The sequence below is a fragment of the Vidua macroura genome, chromosome 7 (genome assembly GCF_024509145.1).
Source record: "Vidua macroura isolate BioBank_ID:100142 chromosome 7, ASM2450914v1, whole genome shotgun sequence".
Taxonomy (NCBI): domain Eukaryota; kingdom Metazoa; phylum Chordata; class Aves; order Passeriformes; family Viduidae; genus Vidua; species Vidua macroura.
The window spans coordinates 28,283,224-28,306,517 of record NC_071577.1 but is presented as its reverse complement, the minus strand read 5'-3'; the positions used below and the strand labels follow the sequence as shown (position 1 = coordinate 28,306,517).

The 23,294-nt window shown below is 45.1% G+C and overlaps 1 protein-coding gene across 7 annotated transcripts in view; it reads right to left on the bottom strand.

The window, feature by feature from the left end:
- The window catches only part of MRAS (muscle RAS oncogene homolog), a 38,731-nt gene that overhangs the window by 4,982 nt on the left and 10,455 nt on the right, over positions 1 to 23,294 (bottom strand). For 5 of the 7 annotated variants that reach the window (XM_053982654.1, XM_053982648.1, XM_053982649.1 and 2 more), the window contains 3 exons: positions 12,405 to 12,618; positions 3,698 to 3,851; positions 464 to 563 (listed from right to left, as the gene is read on the bottom strand). In XM_053982654.1, the coding sequence (XP_053838629.1) occupies positions 464 to 563; positions 3,698 to 3,851; positions 12,405 to 12,597 (447 nt within the window). In that variant the 5' untranslated portion in view covers positions 12,598 to 12,618. The remainder of the gene's footprint in view (positions 1 to 463; positions 564 to 3,697; positions 3,852 to 12,404; positions 12,619 to 23,294) is intronic. The other 2 variants (XM_053982652.1, XM_053982651.1) reach the window with 1 other exon arrangement.

Here is a 23,294-nt window from a genome sequence, read left to right as displayed (position 1 = left end):
TTTAAAGAGCTCAGGCACCTGGATATACCTCCTAAAGTCTGACTTTGCCTTTTCACTCCAGGGAGGTGCACTTTCTTCCCTCATCCTGAACACTTCTCACCACTTTCAGACACCTTGTACATAAGTCTTAGTGATGGCCACAGCTCTGCTACAGTCTGGTGCACAGCAGAGGTTCTGGTTTCAGTGAAGATTTGGCCCTACTGAAATGAAACTGCATAGCTGCTACTTTGTAGTAGTCAAAAATGTATTTACAAATGTTTAATTGTAAGCTTTAATTCTGCTCCTAATGAGCACAGCTTTCGTCATAGGACGAAATGCCTGTCATAGGACTTTCAATAACCCATTAAACAATCCCACAAACTTATGCCTGTCATAGGACTTTCAATAACCCATTAAACAATCCCACAAACTTATGCCTGTCATAGGACTTTCAATAACCCATTAAACAATCCCACAAACTTACGTTATGTTTTGTTGCCATTTCTCTCCCCTGTTCTCTTGTAATTTTCCGTAAGTGCATTAGATCAACTTTGTTTGCAACCAAAATCATTGGAAAAGACTCCCTGGAAAAAATCAAAACCACCACCCAATTATTAGCAGACTACAACAAAATTATGAGCACAAATTTCACTTTTTGATGCTGACTGATGATGCTGACATCATCTAACATTTTCAGCTACAGACATACCACATATGTGTAAAGAAATAAAAACAAAACCCTCAGGCTGTGCTATACATATGTTCATATTGTAAAAATTTACTTGACAAGTTGCATGCATGCACACATTCCTTGTTATTTATAGGGACTTCAGGAACTTATTGTCACCATTTTTGCAATGCCTGATGATAACTAAGCCTGAAGATCTAGGTGAAGAAAGATCTAGAGAATTAGCCAGAAAATCAACTGAGACATAAAGACAGATCTTGGACAGAAGACTGGGACTCTTTTGTAGCAGTTAAGGCATCTCAGTAACTGCTTATCTTGGCTAGATACTGAGGGGTGATGGAAGAATTTGAGTAATTTCGTTCCTGGTCATCCACTGAGAGGAACTGTGGGGAAAGAAAGATGGACTCTGGGAGCTGGTGCTTAGAGGGGCATCAAATGGTGGAGAAAATGAGTGGGAGCAAAGAGATGCCCATCAGCTGTTAACCCAAGACAAACTGGGCTTGGCAGTGGTAGCTGGAAGGAGGCTGGAAGGAACCAAAAAGATTTGTTAAGCTTCCAGTGCTATTACCTACCTTCTCCCGTTTCTAATCCCAGAAAAAAATGCCAAACCCATCTCCCTCCGTAATAACACACAGTATTTCTTTAACTCCCAGGCATGTAAGTGCCTGCCTTCAGCCACCACCTGAGAAGAGATCCATCTATCCACAGCATGTCCTGTGCAAGGCTCTCCCCCTCTCCCCCTGCAGAAAGCTCCACTGTTCCAGCAATAAACAGAACCAAGGTTAGGAGCCATGGGAGGTGTTAGCAGCGCCACTCTCTCCTCTGGCTTCGTGAAACAGAGCAATCAGCTGCTGCAGGGCCTCTTTGCCACTGCTGGAGGGAGGAGGTGCCTTCTGATCACTGACAGTTACTGCAGTATTGTCTTATATTTAACTTTAAGCCCTCCTAAAGGATCCCAGTTTCTCTGCTGTAACAGACCTGATTTTACTGGGGTAAGGAGCAGCTGGCCATACTCATTTCCGTATAAAACACTTCTCTGGTAACTCTGGATTTTTAAACAGCGTTTCTGGGTCATTTTTCATCAAGATGATAAGAGCTCCATCTTCCCTCTGGCATGTTGCCCCATTGCTCTGGCTGGAAAAATACCATACTGCGCTCTGCATTTTAAATGAGTCTTAGAGTTATTAATTCTGATAATGTGACTGTGATTTAATGTTAATACCTGAGCATTGATATATCTTGACTCTGATCCTTCTGGAGCAAAATATTTGCTTGTCTGGATTATTTGATTGCTTTTTGGCTTGCAGCACATTGATTAGAAAGGGATTACTTTTGGACGGTATCTCATTTGCCTTGTTTACATCAGGCATAAAACTCTATGGGGACTTTGTTCCCTATTGTAAGCTGTACAACTGTTAGCTGGACAAAGCTGCTACACTTGGAAATTTTACTATAATGAAAGCTGCGGAAAGAAATGGGAGGAAGGCTTTGAACAGCCTTGCTAACACAGCAGCCTGCAATTCTTTTGGATTTTAAGTTGCCAAAACGGCCTGCCAGACTGAAAACCAGGGTGATGCTCTGCTCCCAGCTACCTGAGGGTTTGGCAGGAGGGGTTTTTCACTCACTCTGCTCCCACTGCTGCGATTTTCTGCCCAAGATCGGGTTTTGGATGAAGCATTAATACGCTCCTCACGCCCGGAGTGGCGCTGAGCCGGGAAACACAAACAACCTCACCAGCCTGTTTCACTTCCTGCCTCTCACACGCTGCTGCTGCATTTGCACGGCGGCGTATGGAGGGTAAAAGTTTCAGTCCAGAGCAAACAGTGAACACCGCATCTTATTTTCACCAAGTTAAATTAGATAAAATCAGCATCAGATTGGGGCAGGTTACAGGAAATTCTGTCCTGTCTCCAGCTTTTAGAAACAGATTTACTTTGCCCCAAGGTAAGCCAGTCAGTGCTTAGACTGCTGTGATCTGAGAGGCTGAGGGACTGACATTCTTCTTCATTTAAATGAAATCAGAGGGTGGTTTTTCCTTTACTTTTCACTCTTGTGGGCTACACTTTGGATGCTTTACTGGAAGAGCTGTCAGCTGTGAACCTCACATGATAGGAGTCCACCCTTCCTGTGGGGAAGTTATTCAGAGCTGTGAAAGGAAGCCAGCAACAAGGCCCAAACCCTCTGGTGACTTTTCTTGATGACTTCCATAATTAAAAGTCATTATGAACGGAAGAACTAAGTGTTTCAGAGCTGCAGACATATAAGGGCTTAATTCACACCCCACCCAGTGAGAATGGATTCACTGCCTCTTGAACCAGGGTGGGAAGAGGGAGTTATTTTGGAGATAAACCAGCAGCCTTCCCTCACTGTGCCAGGACACATTTATTTACCATGATTAAACTCCCAGTGCTACCTTCTGCCCTGCACATGCAAGGAGGAGAGAGATGACCTCTCTTGCTGTCTCCCCAGGCACAGACAGATGTTTTATTCTGTGTAATTATTTGCTGCAGAGCACAGTGCATTAACTGTATTACATCCCTGGTAAGAAATACAGTTCCTTCCAGCACGAGTTTTTTCCCCTTCAAGACAAGGAAAGGAAGATGGTACCAGGACACACAAAATAATTAGGGCCAAATGCTTGCTGACTCCTTGCTGGTGATCCCAAAATGTCTGCACTGTGCACAGAACATCCTTCCCCCTCTTCAGAGCTAAGCTGGTTACCTTCAGAGGTGTCTGATCTCTTTTCTCACACTGCTCTGCCAGGCCATTCTGGCAGAAGTTTCTCCCTTCCAGACACATTTTCACTCCATTGTAACACTACTGACCCTTTCCACACTGAAAGCGCTTCATGCTTATCAAAGTAAACCACTTCTTATTCACCACACTGAGGTCCACAAATCCCACATAAGGATTTGTCTCAGGACACCCAGAGGGCAGAAGCTGGGGTCAGAGGTGCAGCCATGCCCCCAGGACGGTCGGCAGCGTGCGGGAGCCTGGCGGGTCAGGCAGTGCTGGCCTCGTGGCACCCACCTGTCCTTGACTCTGAGGATCAGCTGGTGGAACCGGTCCACGTGCTCGAAGCTGGCCTTGTCTGTCACCGAGAAGACGATGAGGAAACCATCTCCAGTCCTCATGTACTGCTCCCGCATTGCACTGAACTCCTCTTGGCCTGCAGTATCCAGAACTAGGACAGAAGAGACACGGGTTTTTAATTACTGTGGGGGACCTGTAGCTGCTGGCACCACTTTGTGGCCTTTCTGCCTCTGCTGGGCTTCCTCAAAGACTGTAAGACGTGATGAAATCAAGTTGGATTGACAAGGGGGTTTCTGTCCCAGACCTCACTCATCCTTGCACGTCTAAGTTGGGAGCAGGGGAAGATGACTATGTGGATTTCATTTTGCTTTTTCAGTACCAATACAGATCACTGAATTTGGTACAGTTGCTCGTCTGGTAAGATACAGCTCAAAAGATTTCACAACCCTCTCAACTTTTCCCTCTCCCAGAAAAGAAAATCCAAGACTGGAAGATAAGCTAAAAGCCAGTTTAAATGTCAGGGATAGCCTACAAAATGCATGGTGAAGCAGAGTTATGAGACAACCCAAAGTAACAGCTACAAGCATTTTCCTTTTCTCAACCCCTGGATATTATTTCTAGACAATTTTGTCCTTTTAGAGTGAGCCTTAGGGAATTGCCCTTAAATATTTAGTCCCAAATAGTGTGCTGATACTAAGGAGGTAACTAAAACAGATGGAAAAGCTTTAAGTACCTTGCACATCCAATAGAGTGATCACGTTTCAGTGAATAAATCCATGCTTAAATCCCCTGAAACACCTCACTTGTGACAGCCACCCAGGTGCTGTTCCTCACTAGATTAAACTTAATGGAATCATAACTCACTGGTTCTCCATGGATCTATCTTGCAGGGGGTCCCATCACTTGTGGAACAAGCTACCCCAGCCTTCTGGGTAAACACCACATACTGATACACATATCAGTGCTAGTTCCTGAGCTCCAGCTTTGTGCACAGCCAGGATTTTGACTGGCAGGAGGAGGGTACAAGAGGAGTTCATCAGTGTAAGCGATGCCAGTACAAACATGGGGTGCACTCGAAGGGCATCAGCTGCTCAGAAGTACTAATCCTAATGCATTGTTACACCCCAGAGGCAAATGTGGGACCTTCATGATGACTGGAGCATTTTCACATCCCAGTTAACTGGGCTGGGTGGGAAAATTGTTTTGCCTCTGCTGTACAGCTGTGGTGTAAACATCTGCTGCCCACAAGTGATGGGGAAAGCCCAGCGTAGCCATGGATGGAGACAGTGGCAGGAGCATACTGCTGACAGAGCAGCAGGGCTTGATACAGGTTTGTCTAGTCTGAACCGACCCACAGACCCAGCAAGGTGTTCCCTGTAGGGGAAGTGCTCAGGCTGCCCCAGCTTCCAGATGGGGCCATGATAAAGACCACTTTGCTGCATCAGCACAAGTGGACATGCTGCACGTCACAGCACACTTCACGAGCCAGCCACACACCTCCACTGCATGTCTGGAGGAGAGACAGCTACACTGGAAGACCTGGAGACCTTCCTTGGTGCTGGCAGGCCCTTTAAAGCCTTCAGCCTCATTTGTTCTCCTGCCTTAACTGGTGTTGAATGTCTATTCTCAATAGCTCTTAAGGTAAAAAGAGCTTCCAGGCTCTTGCAAAGACCCTGAGATTTAGGCTTGTTTGTCAAGATTATTGGAAAGTCACCTGAATCTCTTCATAGCCTTTTATCTTGCTCCTCCCCTCTAAATCTAGGAAACAAGGGTCTCAACTCAAAGTCCTTTCAGCTATTCTTAAGGACTCTACAAAGAAAAAGAAAAAAAAAAAAAAAAAGGAAATAGAAAATCCAAAGAGACTGCGTGTGCTGGTAAATTTCTATGCCCTGGGCAGAATTGCTACCGTGGAATAAGGCCAGGACTCTGGAGCCAGGACAGAAAAAGAAATTAATCTCTCATACCTGCCCAACCTGTACAGAGAGGCTGGGCTGCCCTCATCTGACTCCTGCAGCAGCTAGACACTGTGTCAGGGCAGGGCTGAGAGCTGACAACCAGCACACAAACCCAACTTGTGGTGGAGTGGGAGAGCTCACCACTGAGAGCCGAGCCCTCCTGCCCTCCCTCCCCCTGAGACAGGGCAGGTGCGCCAGCACAAGATGTAGGCAGGAAGGTGGAGATGGATGTGCTGTATCCTGCATGGTAATTTGCTTAGGGACTTCCCCGTGCTCTGGCACATTTGCAAACTTCTCATGAAACATATAAGAAGCATCCAGCACCGCCTTTGCACCCATCAACCCATCCCCAGCTGCTGCCCCTCCAAAGCTCTGCATCCCCTGGGAGAGGGAGCAAGCCCTGGTGGGGGCTGTGGGGCTACCCCACTGCATGGGTCTCTCCTACCTTGCCTGGATCTTGGCCATCACACTAAAGACAGGCAGAGCTGCTGTGTCAGCAGCTGCTAGTTAAAGGGAATTCACTTGCAGCATTGATAAAAAGGTGAACAAGTCCAGGCAGCATTTAAAATGGCAATTTGAAAGTGTAAGTAAAAGACACACAGCAGTGAAGGTTAAGGTTATTCATACAAAATTAAGCATTGTGGAGATGACCAGAGAAAGTCCTTGTTTTAGCTTTAAATGTCCTCTTCATCAAGGCAAACCCCCAGCCTAACATTTCTGTGCTTTGTGAATTGTAAACAACAGAGAAAAGGGATCTGGATCCTTTGTAGGAAGGAAAGGACCCCATCCTGAAAAGCATCAACACTGAAAAAGGGCCAGATGTAAGTGGCTTTTCTTGTGGTATCTTGTGGCATAAAAGCTTCAAGAAAATTCCTACCCATAGAAATGGAAAGTAGCAAGGAGAAAGCTTGGGAGGGAGCAACTAAGAAGGTGATTGTCTTCCCAATCACCTTGGGGAATGAGAAGGGATGAGAAGATTTAGCACGTTAGCCAGCATTCACCTTCTTTTAAAATTCCTGTTTCTCCAGCCAGGATGCCAGAAGCAGTGAGTAGTGAACTGTGCCATGAGTAGTGAACTGTGAGCTGGTACACTTTAAACCACCAGTTGCCCCACTGGCAGCACATAAATGCCAGTATGGAAACAAAGACCAAAGCACAGTGGGTTTCTCCTACCTCATTCTTCCAGAAACTGAAATCAGACTCATAGGCTGCACAGTGCATTGTCAGGGACTTCCAACAGAAAACTTGGTGAAGTTCTCACAAATGTGACCAAAGAAGCAAGGAGCTTTACGAAAGCATTTAGGTAAGCTGAAGGAGAGGGAAGCCAAGGATGATGTATGATGCAGGAACAGACATCCAAAGAGGGCAAAGCCATCTAGAGCTATCATGAGACCAGCTGGAGACTAAACTAAGAGCAATTAGGCTGTGAGAGCCCAGCAGGGAGGTCTCCTGCTTTGCAGGTAAGAGGTTGCTGAGTGAAGAAATGGCCTTTTTGACTTTCTAGTGGATGTGACCCCCAGCTGCTGTGATGAACTCCTTGCTAATTGAATCCTGCCCCTTTAGAGCTCTCCACACCATTTTCCTGTGACTCCTGATGGGTTATGCAAGAGTGCAGCTGCCTAGAGAGCACTTTTGAGCAGGCACAGGAGCCCAGGAATACACGGGAATTTGTGGTGCAAAATAGAAGCCCTTGGTGCTTCAAGGTGTACCATGTGGCAATGTCTCCGCAACTGTCAGCACGCCAAGTGCCCATCCAGAGACAAAGGCACGTGGTGAATCTAAACCAAGGACAGAGACACACTGTGAACTCTAAGTCAGCAATGGCATTGCTTTTTCTGGAGCCTAGGCTGGATTCAGTTCAAACACATCATTCCCAGCCTTCGAGGAGCCCAGATCTGGTTGTGCAGGCGAGTTCTTCTCTTTTCATATCTAGGCAAAATTTCCTCCTGCATCTTAGACTTTACATTGCCAGGTAGCTGGGTGTATAGATCACCTCAAGAGAGTTTCTCCACTGTCCATGGCATCTAGAGGGGATAAAAATGAACTCATAGGCACATCAACCCATTTTCTGTCCTTCAGCCTTTGGGTTTCACTGCCCTGCAGCTTGGTACCTAAGCTCATGGGAAAAATTAGCTTGAATTGCCAAGTCAAACTAATGAGCCTCAGGCTGAGGAAAGCCACCTCCACAGTCTGTCTTCTCCCATCAGCAGCACGGTGGGAGAGGTGCTGCTCAGCCATTGGCTACAGCTGAGGAATTGGTATTCTGGGCACTGCACAGATGGGGTACTGGGGTCACAGCTCCTATTCTGTATCCCCACACCCCAAATCACTTTGAAGGGGTATGAGGTGCCCTTGCCATGTGCAAAGCAAGGCAGATGCTTCACTTGGTCACTCTGGTGCTTCTGCTCCTTCTCAGACACAGCCATGCTGCCCCTGGCATGACAACTTTCCTCAGCAAAAAACACATGATAGGAAAACACTGGGGCTTTTATGAACCCTTCTTCTGTGCCCTAGCTAAATACACAGATGTTATAACATGGAAAACAATACTTGAATTCTTGCCCTTTCTTTAAGCAAGCAGAAGACAGGCTTCCACATCAATAAACAGAATAAAGATGCAAGCCCTTAAAGGAGCCCTTTCTCTAACAAAGGACAAGTATTCAAGGCCTTGTGTTTTCCATGTTGCAACGTCAAAATTTTCCTGGCAGGAAAAAAATCCAACCCAAGACAACCCAAGACAAAATCCCCTCTTTCACTGTTGCAAAATCTCAGCAATTAAGGGAGGGGAAATACTGTACACACAAATAATGAAAGTACAAATTTAACTTGAATTTTCATGCTCTCAGTGATGCTACTCTAAATTAACAAAAACAAGAAGAAAGCGAGCCACAAAGCAACCCTTCTGCCTGCAAATCTGAAGTGACCTTTGATCTCCCTCTGGCCTCATGGCTGAGTTGATCTGAAGTTTCCCCAGAAGAAAAGCAGACAGTGTGCCCAGGGATGACTAGCAGCAAAAACCTCAACAAAAAGGGATGCAAGGGATAGACAGATGGAAGGGCAGATAGAGTGTGGGGGAAGGAATAGAGCTTGGTGTGACTGCACAGGGGTGCACAGCAGGCTGTGCAGGTCCAGCCCAGCACAAGGGCTCCCCAGGATCGGGAGGAGGTCTTGGGAAGAGAAGTAGAAGGGAAACTGAAGCTCAGGAGCAGAGAAACAACTTCTAGGCTGTGAGAGTTTCATCAAAATCATACCAGGGAAAGGAAGGGAAGAGAAGGGACACCACAGCTTCCTTTCATCCAACACAATTCCTTGTTTGGCTCGTACCAATTGGCACAGCCCTACTGACAGCTAAGAGTTCAGCCCAATTCCCCAACAAGACCAAGCCATGTGCTTGTGGTCATCTCTTCATCTCCCTTTGCTTGCCACCTTTTTATCTCTGTGGGATGTACAAGCCATAAGGAATTCTGAACCATAGGGAACTTTTTGCCATATCCCACTTTTGGCTTCATGGCCAGATTAATAATTCCAGACTGGCATTTTGCAGCCACACCAAAAGAAATCCTCTGCCACTTGCTAAGTTAGCCTGCACACAGAAAGGAGTGTGCAAAATGAATCACAGCAATGCCACTGGAGCAAGAGCTAATCAAAGCAGATTAACCCTGGCCCCCACTTAATTCTGACCTCATGTCTGTACAGCACCTACGTGCATTTCACCGAGCACAGCACTGTGCTGATTTCAGCACTACCAGCAGGGAATAAACCAAGATAACATATGCAGAGAAAAGTAGAGGCTGGTCCTAAAGCCTCATTAGAGTGGCAGCAACCAAAAAATGGGCTAGCCACAAATTGCCTGCACATCTTTGATTCAGGTTAAGTGCCCTCTTCCACTCTACAACACTTCTCTTCCAAACACTGCACTGATGGTCTTCTAAAGCTGGCATAAGGTCAACAACAAAGTGGTTTTGTGTAGTGTGGAACATGAACACAACAAACATAGGTCCCACAATCTTTTGGGAGGCAGGGAACACAGACAACTCTTGGTGAGAAAAATAGAGATGTGCCCAAGCCAAAGAACACACAGGTAAAAGAAGATTTTGAATGTAGTTTTTGCTCCAAGATCTCAAATAAAACCCTATTCCATTTCAGTCTACTTTCATTGAGAGATTTCAGCAAAAGAAAAAAATGCAAGTCAAACATTTCATCATGCAGGCAGTTAGTGCTGTTGAATAAATGTGGGTGAAGGTCTTCATGGAGGGAAGCCAAATGCTTTATGCAAGCTGGCTAGCAGAAGGGTTTTTTTACAACATAATGCTGGTGCAGTTACAAAATGTTTTATATGCTTTGTACAGAACTGCTCAGGCAACAGCCTGGAAAAGGGTGGGCTGTTTCCCTTTTTTAAAAAGTTGTTGGATGTCTATGTATTTGTTTTTTTAAAAATAATAACCGTTTCTGAAAATTTAAAAACTTACAGAGCCCCTCATGCTATACCTTTATTTGGTTGTTCGTGTTCCAAAACTAGTTCCTATTTTGGGGGTGGGCAGCTGCTTCTGCCCACTAAGCACTGCATGAAACCTCAGCTTGTAAAGGCTTTTGTCATAAAGAACAACTGGAAAGTCTAGGATTTATCATGATGCATCTTTGCCCTACCTATCATGTCTGTCCCTAATTTTATACTATAAGTGATTCATGTAGCCACAGCAAGAGCAGCTGTCCCAGGATATGGTAACCTCTGAGAATGGCCTAGATCCAAAGCCTGTGACAGAGAGATGAGGCCAATGACGTGAGTGTTAGTCAGACCTGGTGCCCTGTTTCTTCTGGGCAGATGGAGAAGGGCCACATATTTTTTCAGGCAAGAATATTGCCTTTCTTCCAAAATTGTAATTGTTCAAAATCTCAAGTGGTAGGAAAGAGAAGCAGCTGCAGTTTCACTTCTCTGGCTGTGAAGCATCTGTGGGCACACAAGCCCTGGAAGTCAGGGATTCCCAACATGCCATTCAAGGCCACAGCTGAATTCAGTTCAGCCCAAGTACAGCCATTAAGCTCTCGATCTGAACAAAAGAAAGGCTTTTTCATTAAAACAAAGGGTTAAGTTTCTGCTTGTTGGAAAATAATTTCTTTCAATACTCCCACTTGGTTGGGTTTTTTGTTGTTGTTTTATGGGTTTTTTTTTTTTGTCTAAACAAAAGTTCCAAATATTCAGTAAAAGATGCCTTTTCTACTTTTCAATAATTTGCAAAGCCAAGGCTATTTCAGCCAACATCAACAGGTACAGCAGCTGGTATATATATATATATATATATCAGAACATGAGGCATACCAGTGAAGATAAAGGTCACTCATTTTAGAGGGCTGGATTCTGGACTCAAAATAATAATTTAATTTACAGCAGGACTGGATACAGGACTAGAATTTAAAAAATAAAGATGTATGTATACATTTTGAGATGGTTAACTGGGAGCAGATATCTCTAATGCAGATGACAAGAAGAGACATTTCAACACCAGTTTCACAAATACTGCCTCATATCAACTATTAATATATTCAAATGAACAAATGTTGACAAGACTAACTTGTTTTATTGTTTGCTGGTTTTGTTTAATATTGAATGAAAGCTGTTCTTTTAAGGACTTTGTGGCCATTTGTACTCACTAAATTATATCTGATAAATCCATAAGAGTGCAACTAAGATCTCAAATTTCCAGACCAAGCTAACAGTCTCTGCAGCAAACCCCACCAGCATCCATATTCCACCACTCTTGACAATCCCCCAGCTTTCAGTCCCCACACACCAGTGACACTTATGCAGAGACATCAAAGATCTTGAGCACCTTGGTGGCAAGAGGGTGGAGGTAGAATTTGGCACAAGTGAGACTAAATTTAGTTCAGGTATGTTAGTGGCCACATATATGAACTTGGGTAATTAAGGCACAAAATACTTGGCTTGTTTTTATGTATTACCTAATTATTCTATAAAGCAAAACAAAACAACATTTTAAGAGCAAGATTCCCTTTGTAGCTGTGGTTAGTCTGCCTCAAGCAGCACAAATGAGCAAGCTGCAGCTTTATGTAATACAGGGCTTTCTCCTCACCTGCTAATCAAGGTGGTTGGTTTTGGGTTTTTTTGGTTTTTTTTTTTTTGTCTGTGTGTTTCACTGTTGTTTTGTTAAAAAAAAAAAAAAGGCAGTTTTTCTTCAAAGAACTGAAAACTCCTGGTTACAACAGATCTTTGATCTCCAGGCTCCAATCTCCTACCAATACTTAAATGAAACAGATAACTGAACATGAAAACATCAGCCTGAACGACTGGATTTAAGAGCGGTAACGATTCTTCACTGTCAGTGGACAACAGTTTTGATTAAATATTCTTTCTGGTTATAACCCTCACTCAGTTACCCACTCACTGTTATTTCCCAGGGGATGAGATCAACCTCAATGAGGTATCTTTAGCAATAGCCACCTGGCAGTGCTGGAATTCACCGGCTGCAGAAGCCTACTCCAAATGTCAATGAGGATCTGTTGGTTTTCACAGGCCTGCAAGAAACATTTTTGTGCAGAACTGGAACCAATGCAACTGGAAGCAGAAGCTTTGCTGGAGACCAGCTGCAGACCATGCACTGCAGCTCCAGATCCTGCTAGCCCACAGCAGAGCAGGAGGGACAGAGACACAACATGCTGTGGGGGACACTGAGGTCTATTTGCAATTGTGCTCAGCTAGAAGGGAAAGGGAATCATGAGAGTAGCTTGCTTACCATCAAGAATTGCCCACTGCCCATCGATTTCTGTGTGTTTCAGGTAGGAGTCTTCAATAGTTGGGTCATAGTCTGGCACAAAAATCTTCTGGAAAAACTGAATAGTGAGAGCACTCTTCCCCACACCACCATCTCCAACAACCACCAGCTTGTACGTGGGGAGGTTTTCGCTGGGAACGGCACTTGTAGCCATGCTTCCAGTGTGCCAAACCTGCTGGAGAAAGAGATCATCTCCAATCACTCAGCAGCAATAACAAGAGGGCAATTGCACAAGGCAGCTTTTACCTGCTGCCTAAGAAGTGAGAATGAAGGCAGCTCTGACATCCGGAATCCTTTTGGAAAGGAGCAGCAGCACCAACCCTTCCCAACAGCTCTGCTCCAACTCAGACCCAGCACTTACAAGTGCAGACATCTCTACCACTGCGCCTTGTTTGTCTGCAAGCATTGCTAATTGTCACCAAATGCACATGCAACACCTATGCCATTGAATACCTTTCTTACAGGGGCTGGGTCCACACAGCAATGACAAAAATCACCTTGCCTCAGTGCCCCTATCAAGCTCCCAGCAGTTTCCTGTTGCCAGTGACCAAATCCCATTGATAAGTCAGAGTGGTGCTATTCCTCATTGCTTAACCCAAGGTATAGCAAACATTAAATGGTATGTTACATCCTAGGGCCAGATCTGCAGGCAGAACTGCTGGTGATGGATAAAACTGGAGATAAAGGTCCAAGCATGGCTCTGCCAGTAGACAAAAATGAACTTAGCTGCTTTCTTCTCTCTCTCTTTCAATTTTGAGAAATAAAAACAAGAAGGCAGCAGGCCAGGAACAACAGGTGGTTTTTGTTTTGCCTTTTTTTTTTTTTTTAAACCTCAACCCTGCTGTGGCAGGAAGGCTGGTGCCTGTGGCTGTGACACAGCCTAGAGAGCAGCTTCCCGGCAGCATGGTCACACTGCTCCCCTCACCTCAGAGCTGCCTCGTAGAAGAAAAATGAAAAAAATGCCCTGGCTGAACCTGGGCAACAGCACAGGTATGTGGAAAAGAGAGAAGAGGCAGCCATTGCTGACTGGCCCATTTCAACACTCAGCAGCAGAGACTGTTCATTTAAGGAGAAGGCAGACAGGAGGTTCTGTGCATGTAAGTGTCCTCCACCCACCCTTGGGCAGCAGTAATACTGACTCAGATCACAGAGGAAACAGGTGGCCATCTCCCAGATCTGAATGACTGTTGCATTTTCTGGGAGGTATTTCACACACTTAAAGAGAAAATAAAAAAAATCCATCATAATGATAAGGCCAAAGACAAGGCAGTTGATTTTCTTGGTATTGGTTTTCTTGAAAATACTGTTCAGTGCAGCAGCAGCTGTGGTGTCACTTTCTGCAGGCATCTGCTCCCAGACATTCTGGTTTTGCTGGTGCCCTTTGGGCTGCAGGCACTGGCTGGGGTCAGCACTGAAGTGGGACCAGGACTGCTTTGAGGGAACCTCCATAAACTGTTGGCTCCCAACCTGTATCCCCACAAACCCACGCAAGCTTTTGGAGGTTTTCCCAAAAACCCTAGGGATTTCTTTTTCATTAAAAAGGCAATTTTAACTTTTTCATTCTCAGAAACCACCAAGCAAGTCTGATGTGCCGTGTGCCACAGAAGCTGACTGAGTTCTTGTCAAAACACAAGAACATAATCCCATAATCTAGGTTAGTTTCTGATTTTTCTAGTCCCTTTCTCCATAATCATTACTTCAGTTTAATCCAAAATATTGAATCATAAAAGCACTTTTGACCTGGCAAACTTGGAAGTCTCATGTTCTTTTAGTACACTGGAGACCCCATACCACCTCTAAAAAGAAAATCCTGTAAAGAGACAGAGGATGAGATTGCTGAGTCTAAGAATAGCAAAGGCCTCTTGTCCAAGTTGAGACCAGCCAACATTTTCTGAGCAAGAAGCGTGATCAAGTCTGCTTGTTTCTAAACCACCTTTGGAGGAAATTCTTGAGAATAGCAAGAATTTCTACTGCAAGCAACACCTGCTGGATGGGGAGAAGATCAAACCAGCTGAGGTTTCAAATGGTCTTACTGCATTTCCTCACAAAAAACCCAAGGAAAAGTTTCTTAGCCCTGTTTTTCAGTAAGTCACTTTCTCATATTTATGAGACCACACATCAATACACAGCAGGCTGGGCTGCAGAAAAACCTATGAATTTCAATTAAATACCTTATTTTTGCTTAAAAGACCTAGCTTTATTTCAGTGTAATCCTTCTTGGGTCAGATGATCCTCACAGGCTTTTTGACTGACCCTGGCTAAAGCTTTGCCCCTCCTTCCAACACATTCAATGACAATTTTTTGCTCTTCCCATGGCCAAGATTTCACCCATCTTTCTTTACACAGCCAAGCAGAATGAAAGACTGATTGTTACTGACATGGCGGGGGATGGTCTGTGGATGTGAAAAACATACTCCATTTGTGCATGATTTTTGACCTCCTCACAAAACCACAAGCTGCTGCTTGGCAACAAGCATTACATTTTTACTGACATTTTATGCCAGCCCTTTAACCCGCTCCTAAGAAGCCTCAAGCTTATTTTGCATGAAATGCTCCCCAAAGTGCTAGGATAATGTTTAGCCCATTGTACAAACTGTGTCTCTGCCCAGCATGCTTATTGGCTGAATCAGGGCATTTGCTTCCCGTTGTTTCCAGAACTTTGGTCATGCTGTGTGTCTGAACCACCAGACTGAGTGTTACGTAGCCTGGGGAAAACAGCAAGAACTGAAATGAAAAAAACAATTAAAAAAAAAGTCAAGAACTGTAGGCTGGCTTGTTGAGCACAATTCCTGTATTTTAGGTGATGCTAGCACAACAGATGAAAACTTCAGAGTGTCAAAAGGCAGCAAGTTTAGATGTTTCTGCAGGATTGTTTCTGCTGCTCAAGGAAACACTCCTCTTTCTACCGAGATGGCAGGTCCCATTCTCCAGCCGTGCACATACATAATGAAAACCTTCCGAAAGTCAAGCACTTCAGTCCCTCTATACCTCCATCTGCTCTGATAACCAAAGCACAAAGACAACTCATGCCTTGACAAGATTATGAACTTAACCAGCTCATGATTCAAACCTTTAAAACAAAATACATAATTTCCTGGAAATGCACTCCCAAAGATACACAGAGCTACAGGCAAGTGCAAAAGACTTGGGCTAATTTTCATGTGTTTTTGGCAAGAGTACTGACACAGTCCTCCTCAGATGGGAGCAAGAATAAGCGTGTTTGCTGTAGATCTGAGAAAAGTGAGGCACAAATGTTTTTATCTATTGTCTGAATACAAAGCAGCATGTGGTAATACACTAATAAGGTCTGATGATAATGATCTTACAATTTATATAGTTGTTTATTTTGAAGGAGCCAAGAGAAGGATCCCATACTCTACACTGACAAATGCCGTCAGGGCTCTGGTTTAGTCACTGGAAGGAGGTTGACTTATACAACCATCTTCATACACACTGGCAAGACTGGTGGCCTGACAGCACAAGCCAGTAATGCTGAGACAGTCAGAAGCGTGCCTACTTCTGGGGTAGGTGGATGGGAAGAAAAAAGAAACACTGGTCCAAGGGTGTCACTGAAGCTGAGCCATCTCAGCAAAAATTATTTTCTTTTAAGAGGCAGAATAAACTGCATAAAACCCCATTTATCTGTCTGAACATGAAGGTGGAGTGGAAGGGCTGAGCTATCCCCTTGGAGCAGCCAAGTAACATAAAAACACCGAATTCATCTTAGTTTGTATGACTGGCCCACAAAATGTAAGTAGTGTATCTAATCCCCATCCTCATTACAAAACTTGCCCTGAATGCAAGTGGGTCCGAGCACAGCTCCTGAGCAGAGTTGTGGCCACATAAGACAATAATAAAAATTAAAATGGACCCCAGATAGCTGATATTTAAAGTGCTGGCACCCCTCTCCCTGGTTTCTGCTCTGCTGTCCTGGAGGCTGAGCTCCCAGGGTGAGGCCTTTACAGAAGGTCAGCAAGCTCAGAACCAAGCCCTGGATTTGTAGGGGAGGTTAGTGCAATTAAAGACACCGGCTCCCTGGCTGGGAAGACCAGCATGACAGTGATTTACAGTCTCCATGGCAACATGCAACACAAATTGCTTAATTCTGTTATGAAACCTCCAGGAAAAGCTACAACAGGGCCTGTGTGGGAACTACCAAGCTCCCTCCTCCTCTGCTGCAGCTCTCCAAAGCAGACAACTTTTGGGAGCCGATGTCCACCTCAGCAACAGGCCATGATTTAGCACATACTAATGTACAAGCATGGATGCTGATGATTCCATCAACCCATGGCCAAGGCAATTTTCCTATCATCAGCTCGTTTTGGTCCATGGCTCCTCACCCATGGCCTGACAGAGCTCTGCATACCTGAGGACACCAATCTCACCTGAGGAAGGCTATCAGCCACCGAGGCTGCCAACTACTCCTACAGTTGCAATTAAGGACTCTACCCACAGCTGACTCGATTACACCCTTTTACCCAGCCACTTTGTAAGCATTAGCAGCTCCACGCAGTGCCTGCAGGGCTGAAACCCTGCAAAATCTGAACACTTTTCTCTCTGTTCCTCTTGCAGACTGCTGGCTGCAGCCACACAACCACCACGACACACCCAGAGACGCTAGCCAGGTACCAAAATAGTTCAGCCTGATGTGTTGTAGGCAATCCCTTGGGCTGGGAACTACTAAGAATCCTTGAAAGACAGGACATGCCCTTTTAGGAGGCTGCTGCTTCCCTTGAGTCATGCTGACCAGGACTGAATGAACTTCAGGAATTTCTCCCTCAAGTAGGCATGACCATGTCCCAAGCTGTCAAGTGCCAAAGGGCTTGTAGTTGTATGAAAAAAACCTGCCAATTATTATTAAATAAAGATGATTAACTCTTAGCCAAGTTTTCTCCAGTCTGTCAGATTTCCTTCCCAGTCAATGCCTCTGAAAGGACACACTGAACAAAAGCTGGCCTGTGTTCCAGTCTTTAGTGGGAAGTCAGCATGGAACAGATATGTCATGTGGGAAGCCAGAGTCTGATGCCCTTTGTAGCTCTGGCATTAAGGTTTTTCAAAGCACAAGTGAAATTTCAAGTCTCTGAGGATTTCTAAGAAGGCAGATTCTAACAGGTGCTCCCAACTCCCATCAGCTTCCGGATCTGATGGAGCCCAGCACCTGGTAAGACCTGCACAGGAAATTACAGATATTTCCTTTCGGAGTAGTGATCAAAGCACTATCAGATTGCTACTAAAAGGGAGGCAAAAAAAGAAAGCCATAAACCAACTGTCGTTTAAAAATAAAATCCTCTACCAAGCAATAAAGAGCTGCAATTGGCTGGGCTTTGGAATGTGAGGAGATGTAGCTGTGGGTCCTGGAAGTGGCCTCATCAATTCTCCTCCTGTGCAAAAAGATGGTGTACCCCAAGTGTTGTGTTCCCTGAACTGCTCACTGGCTTCCTGTGCCAGCCAGACCTTTTCTCCCTTTCAACCCAAAATTGCATCACCTCCCCCACCACACAGATGCTGCTCAGATTTAATGTAAGAGAAAGAAAATGCACCGGGGGAGTAATGAAGCACTTGAGATTCACACAAAAGGCAGCTAAAGGCAGGAGCTGCCTGATGAATACTTGGTAGTTATTTCAGGAAACACAGAATTATAGCCTGAACAAATAATAATAATAAAAAGCCACGTCACTGGAAATGGCTTAGGTAGTAGGCGGCCCCCCCACCCTCCCCCTCTGCGAATCCCTAAGTGAGGTAAGGGGGAGCCCTTGCTGTAGAACTGAGCAGCAGCTTTCTGTGGCCAGGCTGGGTTCAGGGACTCACTTGTTTTTACTGGGAAGCACGTGCTTGTCGGTGTCCCAATCTGTATGTAAGTGCAGCACAGCATGAGTCAATCACACTGACAAATGTCATCCAAAACCAACTCCGCTTTCCTCTCCCAACTCCTCCTCCACCTCCCACAAAAACTCCATTAATCTTCAGCCTGTTTCCCTCGGTGATGTAGTGCCCTTTTCAAAATATGCAAGAAGAGTTCTGTCATTTTGACAAACCAACAGTCAGGTGCAGATGCCAGATTTTTTTTTTTTTCATTATTACTAAAAACAATACTTCAGTCAGATTTGGGCCATTTGTAGTTACAGCTCTGCCACTACCAGTTCTGTAGAAGAATCCAGTTATGCGACCAGAAAGCACCTGCACAAGATCCATTCCTTTATCTCTAAGACCTCCAATGAAACTATATTGTTGCCAGTTTAGGGGTGTCCACTGGAGGCTGAGCCAAGCCTTTTACCAAGGTATGAAATGAGAGCATCCTACTCAGTATCTAGGGCCTGGCTCAGCTACTCTTACTTCCATTACTTCTTGTGTGCTTAAATCCACCATTCCTTTCCTTATTCATTTATTTCCAAAACTCTCAGGAGACATCAGGAGATGACAGATTCCTGTATTACTATTGCAAATTCTTTGCTAGTGAGGCCAGGAAAGCCTCTCCTATTTTATCATGGAACCAATGAAGCTGACCTAAACATACTGTAGCAAAAAAGCAGATTGCCAAGATGTTCCCCTGCCCTGCCCAGGCAGAGATAACACAGCAAGAACAGATTTAGTGGAGGAAGTGGCTTCAAATTCCAATAGCTGCCCTTCCTGCTTGCACAATCCCTGGAAATGGGCAGCTTCCCTCCTAAACATCCCAGCCTGCTGACACACCAATAGAAAAGACCCCAAATTCACTGCCCTGGATGGTTTTGCTGCTCTTAATACTCCTTAGTGAGGTTTCTGAAGCAACAGCCCAGTGCTTCAGCAATGTCCTGTTTGCAGCCCAGATGTTCTGCTGCCTGCATGCAGCCCTGATGCTGGCAATGTAGCCAGATGTGCATGGCACAGCCCTCCTGACCTCAACCAGCATCATCTTGGGCCAGTGGAAGTGGTCCAGGCAACAAATTCCTGTGCTGCATCATGGAGCTGTGAGGGGACCCTAAGCAGCACCAAGGACTGCCCAGCATGGACCTCATCACTGCTCCACCCTGCCTTCCCCACATCACCCCTGCCAAAACAAGGGGTGCATCCACCCCTCTGCCCAGCTCCTTGAAGGGTCATTGCCCTGCAGCCTCATGGGCATCATGCTGTCCACACACAGCTGTGCCAAGGCACAGACTTCATGGCACCTATGGATGCTTTGGAGATGATTAATGGATAGAAAGGGTACAGGGCCACCTCATTCCAGTCACCCTCCTGCAAATCAATCAATGCAATTGGCTCCACTTTTGTCTTCCAGTCAGGCTCAATTCAGTATTTAATGCTTTTTACATCTCCAGTGTTGCTACCGGATGTCTTTCAGGATGTAAATGGCTTTTTAAAGACTCCCTTCCCTCCTAGCAAACACACTTTGCATCTCTTAGACAGCTGCAAAGAGCTGAAGGCTGTGAAGTTCCCTGGTAATAGCATTTCCACTAGGGGATGGGTGAATCCTACTAAGTCCAAGGGACAGATGAAGGAAAGTGAGGAGGGTAGGGATCTCCAGGCTATTTACAAAATCTGTCCTCTACCTGCAAATCTTTTTTCCTAAGCTTGACTCTTGTCTATGTCCTTCCTAGGCAAAAAGACTATTGTTGTACATATCCTATGGGAAAAAAGACACATTGCCTGTTCACTTTGCATCACAAGGTTCCCAGAAATTATCTGTGAGCTATGGGGCAGCACTGATGTTTCTGCAATAGTTCTACACCCCAAGGCACGGGGCAGGCTTGAAGGGCTCTCTATAAATTTTTCCAGGGTCTTGGATCAAGGACAGTTATCTCGGTTCCCTACAACAGATCTAATACTTACTTACAGGTACAGAAGAACAGAGAGTATGCTGGTCTGTAATGCTGGAGATTTAGTAGAGCTTCACCAGCATGGACTTCAGAAGAGGAAGGAACAGCTACCTCCCAAATTTACCCAAACAGGCACATGGCCTATTTTACTTAGAATCTAATGACGCTAAATCCCAGAACTGTGTGGAAGGCTATTCCAGGCATTTCCCAGGTCCATGTCATTACTCTGTCACTTGGAAGACTCCAAGATATCATCACTGGGCCAGGACCCGTAACAGTAATTTTTTCCAGGCTCATTACAGTGTCTGCCAAGAGCATAAGCCTCTTTATTTACGAAGAGCATGCTGGGGAGCTGACTCCATACTTGGCAAATCCAACTGCTTGTCTCAAAGAGGAGGGTGGGCAGAACTCGGTGCTGGGTACAGGGATGAGGAGTGGATGCAGAGGCCCCTCCTCTGTCTCACACATTGTGCTGCAGGGTTTTGCAAAGCCACAGCTTTCCACTGAACCTGCCTGAGGACAGGGTGCACGTACACTGCCAGCATCCCAGCCATGTGCCAAGGCAGCCCTGCTGCCTCTTCCTAGACCCTCTCTTTGGCAAACCCCTTGGCTGTCCCTCTTTAGCTCTTTCCCTGCTATTGTCCTTCCACTCTATGCCAGCCTGGACAAGCCATCCTGGTGGCAAACACACACCTTGACACCCAAACCAGTGGGCAACTGGCCAAAGCACGCGTGAGGAACAGAGTTTATCCTTGCATGACTCAAGTCCACTCTCCTATCAAGTGTCTTCACCCTGCCAGCACTGGAGAGAAGCATCCCATGAGAATACCCCTCAGAAGAGAGGTACCAGGGCCTCAGCTGGTGCTGCTCAGTACCTGCACTTTGTTGTTGAATGCCCAAGTTACATCTCAGGTGTCATGACTGGATGAATCCATAGAGCAGCAGCTGAAAATCAACGCATCTTTGAAAGCACCCTGTAAGTCAGCTGACCCAACTTTACACCCCCTGTGGCCACCCCTCACACCCCCAGTTTCAGCAGAGATCTGCATCAGGATACCCTAATTCTGGTTCCTTCTACACTCAGCCTAAATTCTCTGCCTTGACTTTTAAGTCATGCAACTTGCAGCCATGTGGGAGGGTATATATGTACATTCATTAACACTTCCATTATGCCCCGTGGTTTGGCAGGTGGTGCTGCATTATGGATTTAAACAGTGCCAGCAAGCAAATCTACAGCACTTCACTGGATTAGCATGTGATGGGAAATCATACCTCAAAAGTGTTCTGCACTCTTGTGAAGCAGCTCTGATGAACAAGGCAACAGCAGGGTTCCAACCACCACTACACTGTGCAATCACATCAGAAATTCACCCACAACTTCAGGGAAAGATAAACCCCCTCAAAACTCAATTACCATTGCGTGGAGAAAAAAAAATAAAAATGGAAAAGAAGAAAGCAACAGCAGATTCTCTTGCCAGTTAAAGGAAAAGAGAGGCACACCCGCTTCTACCACAAAGCATCTTTCACACACACCAAACAATAACATCTGCTTTTGCCCTATAAACTGTTTTCACATGGGAGAAACACACCACACTTGGTTATACTCATTTCAGAAGTTAGCTTTCAAGGTACTGAGCACTCCACGCCCAACATGATGCCTCCTTCTGTCTTATCAGGCTGACACGGACAGATTTGCAGAAATTGCACAGATTCCCTGAGGGGATGCTGTCCCAGAGGAACGAGAAGATGTGCTGGGTTACAGAGCAATACAGGCACTGAACACACCACTGAGTCTTGGCAGTGGGGCAGCTAAGGACCTTGGATGGGACAAAGGATGAAGCATCAGTTAAACACTGGTATCACCACACTGCTTGTCATTTTCTGGGGCTGGACCACACGCACCTTTCCTTAACTGTGAGTGGTACTACAGGTACTACAGTGCCACTGCACACTGCAGCTGTACCTGAGTGGTACAGAGCTCCTACAAGTGTACAGAACTTGTGCTTTACCTGAGCAGTGGGAAGGGTCACTTCAAAGGTAATGCCACGCATGAACCAAATAAAGCAAAGTAACTGGACAAAGTTTCTGCGTCTAGACTATTGAGGTAAATCAAGAGCTGCCTACAAAAAAGAATCCCTGGTCCTTCATTAGCTTTTCCAAATCATTGCTTTGATTCAATTACTCTGCTCTCCTTCTCCTGCCTGAAACTCAGAAGAATCTGAGCAAGGAAATACATTTAATATCCTAAAGATTGCTTGAGAAATTTCTCTTGGCTGAGGAATTCCAAAGAAATGTTTAGGTTCTGCCATAAGACCCATTTTTAATTTCTGTCCACCACACAGCTCTGAAGTACAGCAAAGTTGTAACCAAGTCTGCTGCAAAGTTGTAACCAAGTCAGACACCAGGGTCTCTTCTCAATACCAGTGGGGCGCAGCTTTATGTTTCTCTCGCCTTAGGGTAGATCTCATATGCCATTCCTATGCATGTACAGTGCCATTATTTTTAAACACCAAGCAAAGAGATTATGGATTAGCCTTAGTTTTGGCAATCCAGGCAAATCTCTCATTTGCATCATATTTTACATACCAGACTCACAGAAACAGAAAAAAAAATTGGATTTGACCCTTCTTTGTACTGCAAGGTTCTCTGCAAGGACACAGACCTTTACATGGAGTTATCCTCTTATGCTTCAGCACCTTCAATGACAATTCAGACTTAAAATTTTAAATAAAACACAACTATAGATACTGTTTTTTTATTTTGACCTAGTGAGTAAAAATATAACATGGGGTGATTTAACCTGATGGCATCTTGACACATGTCTGCATATAAAAATACCTCTACTAAAATCACAGATAGAGACAGCATGGATGGCAGACACTTGAAAAAAATAAAATAAATAAATCCCCAAAGCATTAAGGCCTTGTAAGGGACAAGATTACTTTCATCCTGCCACAGCATGTTTCAGTTTAACCACTGCATCTCTCAGCACTTTTGGTTCATATTCTTTTACCACACAGAGACACAAGTTTGGTATACGCCCAGCCTTAGGAAG